At 36.9% G+C, this 19512-nt stretch overlaps 2 protein-coding genes across 3 annotated transcripts in view; both read left to right on the top strand.

Annotated features, from left to right (window-relative positions):
• The window catches only part of LOC131427241 (uncharacterized), a 217195-nt gene that overhangs the window by 42450 nt on the left and 155233 nt on the right, over positions 1 to 19512 (top strand). The gene's annotated exons all lie outside the window — the stretch shown is intronic.
• LOC131427243 (uncharacterized) lies at positions 2499 to 3499 on the top strand. The gene has a single exon (XM_058590255.1). The coding sequence runs from the start codon at positions 2537 to 2539 to the stop codon at positions 3410 to 3412; it is 876 nt and encodes a 291-aa protein (XP_058446238.1). The 5' UTR covers positions 2499 to 2536; the 3' UTR covers positions 3413 to 3499.

The following is a 19512-nucleotide window of genomic DNA, read 5'->3' as shown; positions in this document are numbered from 1 at the left end:
AACTACCAAAGTGAAAATATCTGACTTCGGCTAAACCGATTTTCGGATTCCGGTTCCAGTATCGAATCGTTTCTCAAAGCTAAATCGTTTTCTCAAGAAAATTTAAATCGACAAAGACATGTCCATGCAGTGAGCACTCTGGTGTACGGTTCGCATAAAAGAAGCGTACCGCACGCATATTCAGAAAAAATACAGTTTATTTAGTGAAATATAGTTTTCTTTGCTGCGAAAAGATTGTCATTGCAAGGCCATCGTTACCTTCTATAAATTGAAAAATTAAATCACAAAAGTGTTCGCTCACCAGCACGCACCAGTGGTCACTTGGATGTGTTTAGGCGAGAGCGCGTGAGAGCGATTAATGCGAAGAGAATGTGTTTCCCTCGCACCAACTTCTTTAACCACAAGTACACACACACACACTCAAATTTTGTCTATTCGACACTGAGAAGAAGTGCGCTTTCCTTTTTGTGCGATGTTCGTTAACGGCCTCCCCTGTGTTGAAATGGAACTTACTCGATGGTGTGTCACTCTAGTGAAATGCCATCACTGTCTACCAGATATTTCTAATCATTCTTACCTACATTAAATTGTAGAGCATATGATTCTCAGAACGCTGGTCTTACCCCTTAAGCAAATTTAAGCATTAGAGACCACCCGTGTGTTGCTACTCCGTCATTGATCAGAACCAATTAAGCTAGCAAAATGTTTTTCTGAAACAACTTGCTTGGGAGTAGCACGTAGTTTCACATTGTGTACGCTGCATTGATCCCTGTATGCTAATTAATATCGATGCCGAACATGTCCGAAAGCAGATCTACTTGGAAAGGAAGGATTATTAGTTCAATGCATGTTGTTACTAGAAACCGAGGAATCCTTTGCATCTTTCCATACATCACAGGAAGGGGGTGTTTGTTAGTAAAGTTTCGAATAATATTATCATGTGTTTATTGCTCTGGGTAGCCGGCTACCGAGAATACGTTGCAATTTTATCGCGTGTGGTAATAACATGTGCCGCCTATTTATTTCGAAACTCGAAAAACTCCGGACAGCCGGCTGTCGGGAGGATCGCAATCAATTCGTTCCCCGAAAAATCGATGGAGTTTAGTCTTGCCCGATTTTTAGTAAGGAGAAATATTTCAAATTTCACATTAATAAAAATGTGAAATATCTGACACACTACAACTAAAAAAAATAAAATAAAATATATTTAATGTTAGATTCAATAAAAAAAACTTCCAACGCTTTTCACTAATCAACACACACTTTCCACGGCCGCACTACCACATAAAATAACTGTTTCGACCAATTACTTCACTATAAGTTGTTTGATATACATTGAAATTAGACTTTCTTGAAAACAACACTTAGGCACCGAATCGTACTTCCAGTGATGCCAACTCTCCCATGACCCCTTTAAAAAATTTAAGTGAATGGGGAGAAACTCGTATTTTCGCGATCGACAATAAAAGGATAAAACCATTGCCAAAAAAATCTCTTGTTACCTAGACCCAAGCACCTGAAATTTTGAAAGGAATTGCAATAGACTTAAATCCGGGTTTTGTACAACAACTTAAACAGAACCAAAAGTCACTGACCCTTCATTTCTGATGAAAATAGTCTGAGCCGTTTGTAGTTGAATTAATTTTTTGCGACGAAAAGTTTTGAATCATCGAACGCTAGTTCATTTGATTTCTCTGTTCGGAATCTTTTTGACGAACAATTTTCAGTGTCTTACAAAATTTTTGACAGCATTATTCTTGATGTAGTCATGTAGTCGGAAAAGAGAAGTGGCACGTCAGACTAAAAAATAATAGAGTGGCCAAAACACCTCCGTTCCCTTAACTTTTCTTACAGAATATTTTTACAAGTGACTTGTGGAAACTATTTTGAGACATTTTACCTAGAATGAGATTACTGAACGGAACTCCAAAGTTAGGTGAAAAGTAGCTGCTTAGTTCCGCTTAGTTCAATAATGTTGCTTCACTTTATTGTTCGTAATAACATCATCGTAATATGAAGAAAAGCAATTAACTCCATTACTGAAATGAAGAATGTAGTTTCATGGGTATTCCACGACCAATTTAAAACAATGACCAGTTTACATATAGTTCATCAACCCCTCAATTACTCACGAAGTTGAACTTTTCTCATGCGTGTTTGATCCATTCGTTACGGGAACCTCCAATTCAACAATATCGAAATCAAACAGTTCAAAAGAATTCGCGAGTCAACAAAAAGAAGGCAAATATGTTGCATAGAACTGACGCGGTGCCAGGTAAACATGCATCGAATATTGAAGTGCAAGAACGATATACGTTCTTTGGTGCAGTATGCTAATTTTCAGAAGTACTTTATTGAAATGTTGACAATCTCTTTTGTTCGGGTTTTAAAATCCGGCAATGCTATCTGAAACACGATATTTCCATTTGATGCTGGGCTTTCAGGATAAACATATATAAATGAGAGAAATTATTAAACCCGCATTCAGTTGAAATCTAAATCTTCACTCAATAACTTCAAGAATCACGTGTTTGAAATGAAGAATCTCGGAATTTTAGTAGCTCTGTTTGGTGTAGCGATCGCCCAGAGGCAACCATCAAAAGAAGTCATCAACAAGTTTAAGGAGATTTCCCCCCAATACATGAGTTTTCTGGAAACAGGAGAAACTCAACTAGCTAAGGTTCGCAACGATTCTCTGAGCATCGTCATTAAGTTCCACGATGAAATAATTCTAGTCAAGGAAAACTACGTGTTGAACGCCATCGAGAAGGAGAGTGAGTTGCACTCTCAAATCACAAGTCAGCAAGAATCAGTAGACTCAAATTGTGTAAGCTTCCTGAATACCACCCTTGATATGAACATGAACTTGGTCGGTGTGGGATTTACCAACTGTATCAATAACGCTGATGAATCCTTCGAGAAGCTAAGTTCCGAATACTACCGGAAACTCGGAATGCAGGAAGCGTTAATCGCCGAGATACGTCTTCTAGATGTATTTCGTGGAAATAACGTATTTTATTCCCCGGAGAAGATCATAGAAAACTTGAACAAAAAACTATCCGATTTGAACATCAGCCCGAATGAGATTCAAGGGGCGCTCGAGGAAGCTAAAGAAATTCTCGTGAAAGATCTGGACGCAATTCGCTCAACTTACGTTGAATGTATGACGCAAGGAGAGCGGTTATTCGATCGAAGTCTCGAGGTGATAGTGCAGCAACTGACTATAGTATGTTTGGCGCAGACCAAGGAACTCACTACGGAACCTGGTACACCGAGGCCTATAACTATTGAGAGTGACGAGATAGTCAATAGGAACTCCTCTTCGATTATAGAATTACCGGTACCGAACACGGTACCAAATAGGTTCTTCAATCCAGCAATGAAACATTTAATTGCTCGTTCTCCGAAGTAATGAGCAATAATTGGAATAAAGCTCGATTCATTTAATATCCGCACGTCATAAATAAACTTAAAAGTTTTGTTGAAATAAATCACTTGAACAATCAAAATGAAGGTTTTTATTGCAATCCTAATGGTTATTAACTTGAATGATTCATAAATTTGATAAGTTTTTAATTCAATTCTGAACATATTTTTTACGTCTTTTGAATCGTTGCTTTAGTTGATCGTTTGAAAGTTAAAGTTCCCGTCACCTTGAAATTTCGGAACTGGAAGTCGATTCTGGATTAAATTCTGGAGAATTTTGAGATATGACATTTTAATACTTTCCATATAAGTTCATGGAGATATCTGCGAAATCGGAGTTAGCTTCGTTTGGGAATATTAGACTATAATTTTCGGTACTTTCTGAACTGAAAACTGGAAACCGGTATGGCAAAAGTAAGTTTTTTAGCACAGTCCTGAAGAGTTCTTAGGTTCTTTGCATCGTCACTTTGAATTACGGTATGAAATTTGAAACAATCATCACATGGAACCGGAAGTCGGATCCAGATAAAATTTAGAACGTATTCAAAATGTTTTAAGACCTTTTAGTTGAGTCTTAGTTTATGTACACTTTTTTTATTTCCGTTTTTGAGTATTTGACCGCTATTTTTATATTAACTGAAATGAGATTATTACCATGGTCATTTATGAAAAACAACCTTTCAATCGATATTTTCACTAATCACCATTTAATGCCAGAACCGGAAGTCGATTTTGGTTCTTCTTAAGGTCTTCTATTTAACCCTAACTTTGTGAAAATCGGCTCAGCGATCTCTGAGGAAAGTTAGTGCACATATTTTCATTTTTTTTTTGCACTCTCACTCTGTAATTCCCGAGCTGAAAGTCATATTTAAATAAAAGTGAGGAATTTTGTATGGGACAACAAAACCATTTATCGCAATCTAAGAAAATCGATTAAAGCATCTCAGAGTAAAGTGAGTGCACAGAAATTTCACTTACATATATACACACATAAACGCACACACGTACACACACATACAGACATTTTGAATCCTCGACGAGCTGTCTTGAATGCTATGACACCCGGCCTTCCCTTCGGGCCATGGTTAAAAAGTCGATTTTCGTAGTGATTACATAACCTTTCTATACCATAAAGGCAGGAACAAAAAATTCGAAATAACTAAAACCACGTCTTGAACCGAGAATCATTAGATCACAAAGTACATCTGTTAATTCGTACATATGAATTTACTAGCAGAGTTCGAATTACAGTCGGAGCTTGTAAAATTTATTCAAATACGACCTAAATTTATTAGGAATGAAATTTTCCGTCATTGGACAAGTTAGGCTTTTACGAATAGCATAGTATGTGGAATTACGTTTCCTGTAATATTTATAACTTTTTTGTGAGTATGCCCAACGTGTTGGACCAAAGAATAGGATTAAAATGGAAGTATTCGTTTTGAATTTTCGCTTCGCTATAAAAGAGGTACTAGGCATTTTTGACTTAAGCTTTTCTGTGATACTGTTTAATCGTTAATTTTTGTCGTGAATACGACTTACTTTACTACATATGGGGTGCCTTTTCAAAATTTACCCTCTGAGAGAATGATAAGTTTTTGATCGTGAATATCTCTTGTTGTATCTACATGCCATCGGAAATATGATCACAATTTTATGATAAAATATTCAGTTGCGTGACATAATCTCAAACAATTCAAAATTAAACTTTTCTGAAATGTTTGGTATAAACGAGTATCAAAGAGGATAATTTATAAGGCGCGTTTGCCTTTCTCGTATTTTCAAAGCTCACAGCTCAGTGATCTGTAAAAGGAATTATATAATCTAACTACCAATAGAATCGAAATTTTTCAACTTAAACGTGTAAAGAAAAAGCATTGAAGTATTTCAAAAGTACACTATTGAAAAACCAGTCTCATTTGACCCATGTCAACACCAGCCAATAAGAACGCGTTCTGAGGAAGAGAACAAAATATCTGCTGCTGTACAACAAATCGTTCGAGAAAATGTTCCGAACAGTGTTTAATATAATGAATAATGAGTTCCACAATTTGGTCCTTCTGAAAGGCAGGAATGAATCCCGTACAGCATCCGGATAGTTTCTTTCAATGAAATGCAAATCCGAAATGAAATATCGAAATTCAAATTCTATATGCGGCTATTTTTATAGCCGTTAGGACCGCCCATTAGTGAAAAAGCTACAAACGAAATCAGGTAAAAACAAGCCTCTCAACAAAAATTGGATCAGTTTGGATTCTATCGTCACTGTGAGCAGATGTATTTTGTGTCGTTTGCAAAGCTAGTTTCGCTTCCGACAAGAGCGATTACGTCACAGCTGCCATTCGTGAAAAAGCAACGGTGGAGAGCATTACACAAAATCAGCCGTTCTAATGGCTCTAAAAGTTCGAAGGGAAATATCCTCAGTTTAGTGCAAATCTAGAACTGTTTGATTTGAATTGTACACTTTTCGCTGTGTGGAATTCACAGTAATCTAGATCAAGTGAAGCCATTTTTGTTTTTTCGAAAAATGTGGAAAAGGGGAATGCTTGCATAATTCATACAATTGATCAATTAATTGATATTCGGAAGTGCTAAGGAACATGTCAGTTGTTTTCGTATTCACGACATCCAGTTATGTCTCTGACATTACCCACCCGCCTTTTTCTGCACCCCTCGAGCCAGTAGGCTAGCTCGCGCAGGTTGCAACATTGTCCTTACGTTCCAAAAGATTTCAAAAAGATTTCTTCAAACGTAGCCGTGTCGGTTGATGATTAATTCGTCTTGTATCCCTGTTCTCGTTGTCCTTTGTTATCAGTCATTTTTGTACACTGCTTTACCATTGATGCGATCCCTTCACGGATAGAATTCTGATTCTAAGAATGAGTAAAATGAGTCATGATTTCCGAAAATGAGTGTATTTTCATCCTATTTCGACACACCATGGATAAAAGTTTTCGGATCATGCATTATTGTAATTAATGCGTACCGTTCTTCACATCGGATATCACTTCAAGAGTATTTCTTTTATCGTGGTCTTTCTTCCAGTATAAATTCAGGCGTTATGTATTACAACAACGCTTGCATTAAAAAAAATGCACTTTTTCCAGATGGTGATAAAAAAATTGCTTTTCATAATTATTTCCATGGAAAGTAATCACTTCCTCCACAGTTTTCGCGAAAAAATGGTTGGAGTAGATCTTACGCTAGAGGTTGGCCCAGAAATTCTCGATGGAATGCAGCTGTGGAACTTTGGACGGGTTCGCTGACTTGGGTACCACTCCCGACAGTCGATTCGAGTAGTGGGCAGACACCAGATCCCGCCAGAACACCGTGTTTTCACTCTTTTGGTATTTTATGATGAACGACGCAACTTCCGGCAGACATTTCATACTATGAATTTCCCTGTTTACAGCAAGTCCGGAGCGAAAGCAGAGCGGCTCCAACATTTTCTAATTGTCAGCCACAGCAGCACCTTCTTGGGAAACTTGATTTACGAAATGAGCTTCACCTCGGAGTTTACTTCCTTCGAGGGGGAAGTAAAATGTGAAGTGCTTTCCCAGTCGTAGTCATTCAGGGATAGATAGGTCTCGTCGTCCATTACTACCGCCTCATTGCGATTCGCCGGATAAATCGAGCTGACCATCTTATTCAGGCGCTGCCGCTGCGTCATTGCCTGCAGCTTTGAAACCACTGGACGTGACTTCTGCTTCCAGACATGCATGTTCCTGTTCGCCAGGTACTAATTCGCTGTTTGGCCGGTTGCATCGACCTCCCGGCCAAGCACACGCAGCGATGTAGCAACTTTTTCCTTGGTCTTCCTCTTCAGCTTCCTTTGAAGCTGCTTGTCACTCAGGGTCGTCGGCCGTCCGGAACCGAGCTCTGATTGTTGTCTAATAGTGCCAAGATATTGTAGATGCCAAAACGGGCGTATCCGACGTCCACAAATTGCCGCACGATGTTCGTTCTGAACGGAGTTGCTTCACTGTTTATGCCATCACGGTTAGAGTTCGACTGATAGAGCTGTCAATTTTTGTGTGCTGATTCGTGAATTATTAACAGTTCGGCTGAAAAGTTCGTATCGTTTAATAGAAACACACATTTTTTTGCCAAAATTCGTTTTTATTATTCAACATAATTGCCATCAGAGGCGATACAGCGATTATAGCGATCTTCCGACTTTTCGATACCATTTTTGTAGTACGATTTGTCCTTTGCCTCAAAATAGGCCTCAGTTTCAGCGATTACCTCTTCATTGCTTCTAAATTTTTTACCAGCGAGCATTCTCTTGAGGTCTGAGAACAGGAAAAAGTCACTAGGGGCCAAATCTGGAGAATACGGTGGATGAGGGAGCAATTCGAAGCTCAATTCGTTCAATTTCAGCATGGTTTTCATCGACTTGTGACACGGTGCATCTGTCTTGATGAAACAAAACTTTTTTCTTCTTCAAATGAGGCCGTTTTTTGAAATTTCGTCCTTAAAACGCTCTAATAACGCTATATAATAGTCACTGTTGATGGTTTTTCCCTTTTCAAGGTAATCGATGAAAATTATACCATGCGAATCCCAAAATACAGACGCCATAACCTTACCGGACGATTGTTGAGTCTTTCCACGCTTTGGGTTCGGTTCATCGCGTGCAGTCCACTCAGCTGACTGTCGATTGGACTCCGGAGTGAAGTTATGGAGCCATGTTTCGTCCATTGTTATATATCGACGAAAAAAATCGGTTTTATTTCGATATAACAGCTCCAAACACTGCTCAGAATCATCAATTCGTTGTAGTTTTTGATCGATTGTGAGCTCACGCGGCACCCATTTTGCACAAAGCTTTCTCATATCCATAAATTCGTGAATAATATGTCCAACACGTTCTTTTGATATCTTTAGGGTGTCAGCTATCTCGATCAACTTCACTTTACGGTCATTGAAAATCATTTTGTGGATTTGTTTCACGTTTTCATCGGTAACAGCCTCTTTTGGACGTCCACTGCGTTCATCGTCTTCGGTGCTCATATGACCAGTACGAAATTTTGCAAACCACTTACGAATTGTTACTTCGCCCGGTGCAGAGTCTGGATAACACTCATCAAACCATTTTTTGGTATCGGCGGCACTTTTTTTCATCAAAAAGTAGTGTTTCATCAACACACGAAATTCCTTTTTTTCCATTTTTTTTCACAATAACAATAGTAGCTTCACTCAAAATGCAATATCTCACAAACTAATAATCAGACAGCTGTCAAATTTATACGCGTATCTTTTGAAGGTTGGTACTAACTGAAAATGGTATGGATTTAATTCTAGTGGCGCCCTCTCATAGAAACGATACGAACTTTTCAGCCGATCTGTTATGATTGATGCTGCATGGGTAGTTTCGTAAGTGCGGGTGAAGTTAAACCCATAAAAAATCGGCAATGTTTGTCCATTTTTTTAAATGCAAACGTTAGGAAGGAAATGAGTTCGAATATGAAACGAAATGGTATTATGGATATATTATTTTACGTGTGATTCTAACACTTTTTAGAGTTCTTGACACTTAAAGCTTGTGTTCTCTATATAGTTTATAGCTACGAGTATGAATGTGTGTATGTATTTTTTCAAATTATCGTTTGGAAAATCGTCTTAATCATACATAAAAAAATACAACGCTCAAATATAAATCGATTATGATTGAATCATACAGATGTACACAGAAAACTAGATAGGTCAATCAATACAGCCTGTGCTATTTTTATGAACATTGAACAACATGATCAGCCAAGGTATTTCCTTCTAACTTTTATTAGATGTTCTAATATTTTTGGTCGAATGTACTCTCAGATGTATTCATTTAAAGCATTACTTTAATGTATGTCGTGCTTGATCCGTTCATGAACTTATATGATGTTAATTTTCTATCAGTCAGTGAATCGATAAACACAATTATGAAATTAATATTTCTGATAGTCAAGGATTTTGACAATTTTGGGAGTGCTTTTATTGCAATGACTACTTTTAGCCCATAAATTATTCACACAATATATCACATTATCATTCGATTAAAGTGGTTCAAAATGGCAAAAAAATTAAGTTACAAGTTTCAAATGAAATATATTCCTCAGGTAACTCATTTTACGATTATGATGGATTTTCATGGGAGAGGAGTTATTGTGAATAATTGTCATAATTTCCTAGGAAGATAAGATTTCTTTCCATGTAGTCTTGTTTCGTTTTCCTCCGCCATCCTTCATGCGATTCCGTCTTTAAGATCCGAAGTCCTTATATCTTATCAGTACTCATAAGGCGGTAGAATTACAGATTTGTTATATTTTCCCAAAACGTGATAGAGCAGGCACGGATTTTCCATGTAAGCATAATAATTTTCTCCCGCGTCTCCACTTGATACAATTCAATATTGACTCCAACTAGCCACAATTCTATGTACGCAATTACCTGTATGTAAATAATACAAAGAGAAACTGCAAAAGTTCAATTTCTGTTCAGTAGGAAAAAATTACAGCCGGTTGTGTTTCGTTTCGCAATAATTTCGTATTCGCCAATTACTTTTCCCGTGAAATTCACACCCTCGCCCCCTCGATGTACATTTCGTTGTACATCGGTATGCATACTGGGAATATTGCAAGAACCTCTGTATGTAACTCATGAGTTGGTCACTCGGCTCTGTTACGGTTTCCGGTGAAAAGAAACGATAGTATTCGCGTGGGTTTGATTCTGAGGACGGCGTAGTTCAACTACGAGACTTGCGAACAATAGTTTTCCTGCACAGAAACTGCAACGTTGAATTTTCAACGTGGATATTCAATGTTGTTCGGCTTCTATATTACACCACTTTTTGAATGCTGAATAAATCTCAACGAAACATTGAGCACTGAAAGAGAAGAATCGCCCAAACAAAATACTGTCTAAACAGTACCAGAACTAGCCCATAGAAGCGCTCTAAGTTTAGTTGTGTCCCCAGATATTGAGAGAATTGAACATTATGGCAGTACAGACTCGCATTAGGGTTGGAAAAAAATTAAGATTTCAGCTCCACCAAACTTTTCGTGTATCTTTTGGGTTCCATATAATAACCCGAACCCGACCCGTACCCGATAAAAAAATAAAATTCTTTACTCGTACCCGAACCGAATCCGAAAAAAGTCCCGAAACCCAAAAAAAAACAAAACCCGATCAACATTTTTTAACCTGAACCCGACCCGTACTCGTTGAAAATGAAAAATCGGCATCCGGAACCCGACAAATACATATATCTTTTTCTGTACCGGAATCTGACCAATTCAATTATCAACTACGCATATAGAATCTGGTCTGCGAATAGAGAATAAGCGACCGTGTGTTGCTTCAGAGAGAATCCCCACAGCAGCGTGCTAACTCGTGATGCTCAGACAGGTCATCGAGAGAAATTCGCTCTCGCACTGGTGTCCATTCTATGTTAAGGGCTGAGGCTAGTAGATCGCGTTAAAACCACGTGGCTATGCGTATTATATTTCTCTCCATGCTGTCTCGCAAATGTGCAAAATGACTCTCGATGTGGCCAAGAAAGTTTTGATATTTTCCGTTACAAGTAAGACTACATCACATAAAATACAATAAAGCTACCGCTTGTTTGGCAGCCTTTTTGAGCCGATTTTATTTCTCTTTCATGTTTCGTTACGTTACTAGTGAACTGGAGCAGAAAACAATGGCGCCGCCATAGAAATCGACTTACCTTCACAAAAATAACATTCACTTCATTTTTATCGCGACAACATAAATGTTTTTATGCACTAAACGCATATAAATTAAATTATCTAGACATTGTCAGGATAGATTTTTGATCCATGCTTTTGAAGGCGATATGTTCAATGAACAAGTTGAAAGACGGCGTTTTCAGCTATGCAATTCTTTCTTCAGAAAAAAGACTTACTCGACCGCTAAAGCCAATGAATCATTCTGAAATTTTCACAGAATAATCTTAACTAAATTTTTAAGAGATTGTCAGTTGGGTTTTTTGATATTCGTCACCGTTTCTGAGTAAATCAGATTTGAAGCGTGAAAATAGCCCTCTAAAACACCCTAAAACACACTGACCTCAGCCCTTAAATGAATCATGCCGGTTTTTTGTTGCTGAGCTGATATCCGTCTCTCTTTGATGGCACTGATTGAATCGTGTGAAGAGTTGGTAGAGAGTGTTTTTTGATACGATAAAGCCATCCTTGGTCCGAACAATGACTAATTCCATAATATATGAGGTAGAGAGTTTATGTTTTCGACAAAGTAATTAAATTTGTATTTATCTAAAATATTGTTGAAGACACTAAAAACCTTTTTTTTTCAAATTGAAAAGTTAGATGTTTTGTGTCTTTACAGTGAATTAAAAGATAACAAAAACCTGTTTTAATCCACCGAGTGGTGTTATGATGCCTTTCTCACATATAATATTGTGGTATTTTATTCAAAATATTCCTCTTCGATTTTTGAAAGAAACCAAGGGATTATTTGTGCATTAACTAGTATAACATAGATCATGAAAAAGTTCTCTGATCGGTTAGGCCATCCATTAGAAAACGAAGTGGGTTCACTATTATATGTACTTCCAGCACCGGAACTCGAGAACCGGTATAATCGATGTCGGTTCGTACGGCCACCAACTAACATGACGTACAAAGTCTACTAGTTTATATTCTAATTTTGAAGATTTTATACGATTTTGTGATTGTACTTCAAACGGCGATTTAAATTTTTGTTGTAACCGAAAATATGCAGTAATTTTTGGTAGGACCTTAAGACCTTTCATTTCACCCTAAGATTGGGAATAACGGTTTTGAGTCCAGTTTAGAAATTTTTTACGGTTTTTGTTTCGCCGGTGTGACGGATATAACTCGGATCCGGATGAAATTCAGAAATTCCGTCTAATCATCGCTGAGAAAAGCGAGTGAGATCCATTTTGGAATATATGACCACTATTTCCGGTGCTTCCGGAACCGGAGACCGGGAACCAGGATAGCCGGAATAGGTTTGTTTGATTACCTACTTATAATAGCTATCAATTTGTGTAGTTTTGAAACCAGTTTAGATAATTTTTACGTGTTTGGTTTCGCCGGTTTAAGTGACGATGTACAATATTGAACACACTTTACCCGCTAACTCCGAAACCGGACGTCGGATCCGGATGAAATTTCACAGTAGCTTCAAAGATAATATGAGCTTTAATTCAAATCAAGATTTGTGAAAATCGGTTCAAGCATCGCAGAGAAATCGAAGTGAATTCTATTTTTGGAATTTATCATCACCACTTTCGGTGATTCCGGAACTGGAAAAGAAATGACCAGTTGTGCCGAATTAACTTTTAATGTGATGTGATGTGAAGTGAAGCCACCATCAGTTCAAGGACTTGCCAGTGGATCCGGGTAGACTTACAGTAGCTCCGATATGACTCATCCATTCACCTTCTTACTAAAACTGTTACCGAAAAGCGAACAAAAAGGGTTGGGAGGATATGTAAGTAGAGTCACTTACTCGTATTCCGCGGAAATATTAGATGCTCTTCCAACCATAATATTCAGTGCATGGATGAAACATATCGCTATACATGCTTGAACCCGCCTGATGGTTTGTTTGAGAAGGGCGCGTCAGACTCATTTCAAACCTTCAGAAGGAAACAAGTTTCCTTCAAGTGACTTGGACTGGCTATCCACAATCCCTCGTCTAGTCATCAATTCGTCTGATGCCCTGATGCTCCCTTCCCTTTACGCCCCCGTGCAAAATGTTTTATATTGGTAAATACAATGAAACATAGTGTAATTAAAATAATATAATATAAAATTATATAATAGATTACAAAGTAATATAATTTAACATAATATAATATAATATAACACAATGTCATACAATATAATATAATATATAATAAAACAATATATAAAATAACAGTTAATGTAGAGTGTCAGTTATGCTCTTCTATCTTCGCAATACTGCAGGAAGTAGAATATTTCTCTTCTAATAACAATGATAATATCCACATCTATAAAAATAATAAATGTTATTATTATTGATGACAAACTAATAATAATAACAATAAATATAATAATGAAAATAATAATGAAAAACAATATTATATAGTACAATGAAATATATTATAAATAATAGCATGAATAAAATGATATGTTGCGATATGCTATGGTATTATATTACATGAATTTATATGTCATTTCTCATCCTCTCATTCTGCCATCAACGCATTCCATCGACCAATTGTCACCACAGACACACGTGTAAGCATGAAACAGGAACCAGTGAGGACCAAGCTCACCTTGTCACGACCTTGATATTTGGTTAAAAAATTACTTTAAAAATGATATCTTATAAGGAAAACAAATTTATATTTTGCGCAGAGGTACGTAGTACTACTCATAATAAACCCTATAATATAATATAATACAATATAATATGATATAATGCAATGCAGTATAATATCATACAACATATTATATAATAACATAAAAGACAAAAAAACATGTAAGACGATTATATATGAAATAATATGCTATAATATAATATAACAGTTAATGTGGCAATGTAAGTTACGCTCTTCTAATAATAATAATAATAATAATAATAATAATATTAATAATAATAATAATAACAATAATAATAATAATAATAATAATAATAATAATAATAATAATAATAATAATAATAATAATAATAATAATAATAATAATAATAATAATAATAATAATAATAATAATAATAATAATAATAATAACACATGATGTAATAAACAACAGAATAATATGTTGTAATATACTATGACAAACATTGCATTTTAGGATGGGCTTTAACTTATGAGTCAATTCGCACCCTCTCATTCTGCTACTAACACAGAAGGCGATAGCACCCAGTCGACGCCGTTCTATTGACCAAATGTCATCATAGACACACGGGGAGGCATGAGATAGGAACTTGTGAGAACTTAGTTATCTCACCATTTGACGACCTTGTGCCGAAATTCATGCTCACAAACTAACAAGCTCTGCAAACTAGAGGAATTTATCAGACAGTTTTATGGGATTTGTACCTGTTTTTAATCATCGTTCGTGAAAAAATACTAATGAAATGTGTAATTTTCCACTTATCACTTTTTAGTTCCGGAACCGGAAGTCGGATATAGATAAAATGTTCTATAATTTTTGAGGAAACTATAAAATCTTTCATTTGAATCTTAGTTTGCGAAAATCGGTTGAGCTGTTTCAGAGATAATTGAGTGCAAACTTTTTTTCAAATTTTCACATATTACCATACAACTCTGGAACCGGAAGTCGAATCCAAATGAAATTCAATAGCAGGCTATGGGACCATAGCACCTTCTATTTGAATCTTAGTTTGTGAAAATCGGTTCAGCCATCTCTGAAAAAAGTGAGTGCACATTTTTTCCATTTTTTGATACATATCATCCTATATCTCCGGAACCAGAAGTCGGATCTGGATGAAATTCAACCGATTTTCTCAAACTTAGAATCACTGAAAAGGGCTTATGGTACTTTAAAGAATTAAAGAGTTTTAACCGGGTCTGACTTCCGGTTCCGGAATTACAGGGTGATGAGTGTTTGAAATTTCAAGCCGTCGTGTAGTGCGACGATGCAAACGAGGAAAAACTTTGTACAATTTGTAGGTCATGTAAGTTACTTACCATATGAATCGACTTCGGCTATACCAGACCCCGTAAACCGATTCCGAAACTACCGGAAAAAGTCTTCAATAACTCCAAAATGGAACTTTCTCCGAAATGGTTCAACTGATGTTCTCTAACAATAAGCCCAAATAAAAAGTAATCCAGAACTACAGGAAGAAGTCTGTTTCAAATTTTCTAATATTGGTACGAAAATATTTTTAGGCATTGCTAGTTTGATAAACCGATTAATTTATGTGAAATTGAAATTTTTACACTAATAACTCTGTACCTTCCGAACCGGATGTTGGACCTTATAAAAAGCAGGAAGTTTTAACAGGATCATGAGATCTTTCATTTGAATCTTAAACAATATATTAATGAAAACATTTTCAAACAAGAAAACACATCATATAAGCAAAGTGTGATTCTCTAATCAAACATTTTATATGAGACCACGAGACCGTTTAGTTTGAATCTAGTTTGTGGAAATCAGTCTAACCATCGAGGAGCAAAGTAAGAAGAAAGAAAAAGAGAAAGAGCCGGAATCGGTTTGTTTGGTTGCTTTTAAGCCAGTTTAGAAATTTTTTACGTGGTTTGTATCGCCGCTTTCAATTACTGTATAAATTTTTTAGCACACTTTACCATATAATTCCGGAACCGAAAGTTGGATCCGAATAAAATTCAGAAATCTCATATAAGATCACGAGACCTTGTGGAAATTGGAAATTGGCCAAACCATCATTGGGGAAAGTGAGTGAGATCCATTTTGGAATATATGACCACTATTTCCGGTGCTTCCGGGTCCGGAAACCGGTAACCAGGATAGTCGGAATCAGTTTATTTAGCTACCTACTGACAATGGCAATCGATTTATGTAGTTTTGACTCCAGTTTAGAAGTTTTTTACGGTTTTCGATTCGCCGCTTCAAATGACGGTGTACAATAGCTAACACACTTTACCCTGTCACTGCGGACTCGGAAATCGGATCTGGATGAGATTCAGGAATTCCGTATGGGACCACGAGACCTTTCATGTGAATATCGGTCAAAATAGATTCAGCCATTACCGAGAAAACCTAGTGAGATTTTTTGACACACACACACACACTCACAAACATACATACAGACATTACTTAGCTTGACGAACTGAGTAGAATGGTATATGATAAACGGCCTTTCGTCGATTTTTCAAGTGATTGCATAACCTCTCTATATGAGAAAAGCAAAACAGTACAACAACAATGTTTGCTAATTGTGTGTGTGAGAGTGGCCAAAATACCTCCGAATAGCAAGCCTAAGTAGTGTTCACGAATTAAGGTGCTAACGAAGCAGCCTAATAACGAATAAACACTATGCATTTTATTTGCCGTTCCACGCCTAATTGTCCCAGATTCTATTGGGTTTCCTGCATATAAGGTATATTTTTGCGTAGAACGGCAGTGTACTGATTAGAGAAACGTTTCACTTGTAAAATTGGATGAATTCGGAATCCATAATAAATGCATTCATTCACAAGCACATTTTGAAGTAATGTCTTTCGGAACTGGGTTGCCAGAATTGTGGCTCTTGCATCCGCTGGTCTTTTAAGATGAGAGTCTGGATATGGAAACATTCGATTCAAGAAAATCAAAGTTTGTTTTGACAGGAGAATTTATCTGTATAAGTTTATTTCGAAATAATAATAATTTGGCGACGACAAATATTACTCATGATTCTTCCTATTTTTCATGTGTGTGTAACAATCAAATTAGTTTTGAACCAAACTAACAATAGTTTTTTAACCGAGTTATGATCATTTTCTCTAAGCATAAAAAAACATGGAATATCTGTCTTTAAATACTTTTAAAGATGCAGTAAGTTTTAAGGACAACAGAATTTTTTCATCCTTTTTTATTTATATTTTCAATGTTTCCAGCTTCAGATACAGAATTGAATTCATAAATTATTGCAACGGCGAAATGGTTGTAATATCAATAGGAGGGTAGGTTTCAGTTGGATTTAGTTGTCCTAAGCAGACGAGTGTCAGTTGCTTAGTTGTAATATCCAGGGCACTCTGCAGCAGTTGCTCTCCTTCGGTTAGGCAACCCACATAAGTGGTACGAATAGCATCCAAATCTTTAAGTAGATTTTCCTTGACCCGCTCAAAGCCGGACATAATGAGTTCTGGATCTACCTTCAAATTGGTCAATTTCTTGTTCAATTTGTCAATGATGTTTTGCGGTGTGTAGAACACGTTATCCCCACGAAACACATCCAACAGACGCATTTCGCGAACGAGAGCTTCCTGCACTCCCAGCTGTTGGTAGTAGTCAATGGCTAGTTTGTTGAAGGCGTCGTCGACATTGTTGATGCAGTTAGTGAGTCCAACACCAGCGATATTTATGTTCGAATCCAAGCTAATGTTCAGGAAGGTCAGGCAGGTTCCATCGACTGATAGTGGCTGACTTGCGATTTGGTAGTGAAGATCACTTTCCTTCTGGATAGCATTCAGCAGGAATGTTTCTTTGATTAAGATGATGTTCTGATGAAACTCCGCTACTATGTTTGTGGATTCGTTGCGCACTTTAGCCAGTTGTAATTCGCTCTCATTAATGAGAGATAGGTACTGAGGAGCCACCTTCCGGAATGTGCTAATGACGTCTTTGGCTGGTTGTCTTTGTGCCAAGGCGGCAGCCAAAAGAGCGAGTAGAAGAATTAGACGATTCATTTTATTTTGCCGAAAATTACTTCCGAAGCTGATACTTGTTATTTAGTAAACTACCGTAGAACAGTGAATGAAGGCTAATCCGCAGATTCCACTTTATATAGCTTGAATAGCTCACGACTTTACGTTGAATGTTGATTTATCCACCGGATGAATTTATGATTTTGAGAATTGTTATCTATTATCACTCGCGAAATATAGCGTTGCTTTCTGGCATTGTTTCATTGAGCGAATAAAGGGTGTACCTGATGAAAATGGTTAACACTTGAATGCCAGCTTTAATTGACCTTGAAAATCGGATTGGAAACAGCATAATTATTTTCTAACAAATCTCATTTTCCTCCGGTCTGCATTATTACGATTACTTCGTCTATCCTTGTTTTCTACAATGTAACATTTTGATACATATTGGAATGCCAGATCTGGGAGAACAGATTAATTATTTTTTATAATAATTCATTTACTACTTTATTTACTTGGTCCAGAGGAGTTGGTGTCTCGAAAATACAACTGATAGACCGATATAATCGAATTTTCAGGCTACAATGATACTGACATATATGAATTAAGCGTTGATTACGAGAACACCCTTTACCTTACGATTTGGGGTACGCTGATCCATATGATTTACTGCATTGCTGCATACACATATGATCATTGATAAAAAAATTGCAAGTAATATTCTCTCGGTAGCAAGGCGAAACTTTTCTAGGAATCGGATAAGATGTTGACAGTATTTGTATGTTTGCTGTCTGATACTAGATTGTTGAATAGCGAAATGGTGGTTTTGTTGAAAGAAGGATCAGCTCATATCCGGTCTACAATAAATTCAAAAGGATGTCAGAAGAATCCCCCAATTCATTCAGTCGCCGGTGGAGAATATTCGAGAAGGGCTGTATTCTTTTGGTGCAAATAACTTTGATTTTTTATTGGGTATTACATTTTTGACATTCCTTAAAAAGCCTTGGTATTACATTCCTGTAGTGGAATTTGACCTTCTGTTTCAACAGACTTCGCAGCCGATTCAGAGTGTACAGAACCATTGCATGGCTAGTGCTACGATTCTACTGACACTACGAATCCTTCCGAATCGGGGCTCGAACATACGACAACTGGTTTGTAAGACCAGTGCCCTATGCATTGAACCGCCAACCCGGGGTGACAACCTTTTTGACATTCATACATACATTTAAGTCTCTTTTAAAGCGGGTTTTTAACGATATTTACATGGGAACTTTCGAAATTATGCGAATTTTCAAAGACTCGCAAGTTTTCAGCTAAATTTAAAAGACATGCGATTTTTATGAGATTGGGCGATTAATTTACCTCGTAAGAAGAGTAATTTTTCGGAAAGTCTACTGCATTGGTGATCTCCAGGTATGAGCGGAGTTTTTTTTATTGAAGAACACAACATCCTATAAGGTTTGCAAACAGATAACAGCTCACGCAAGCCTAATCGGGCGAATGAGGTGAATGGGGAAGCAATTTAAGGTTTTGTTCGTTTCGTGTGAGATCGTTTCGCAACGATTTCGGAGTTAGCTTCAGTTTATTGTTGAATGCTTCTTTTGTTTTTTGATGTGCAATAGTGAATCCAAAAGCAAAGCCATGGTATTACATTCCTGCAGTGGAATTTGACCTTCTGTTTCAACAGACTTCGCAGCCGATTTAAAGTGTACAGAACCATTGCATGGCTGGTGCTACGATTCTACTGCCACTAGTGAATCCAGGTT

The sequence above is a fragment of the Malaya genurostris genome, chromosome 2 (assembly GCF_030247185.1).
Source record: "Malaya genurostris strain Urasoe2022 chromosome 2, Malgen_1.1, whole genome shotgun sequence".
NCBI lineage: Eukaryota > Metazoa > Arthropoda > Insecta > Diptera > Culicidae > Malaya > Malaya genurostris.
This window is presented reverse-complemented; position numbering and strand designations above follow the sequence as displayed.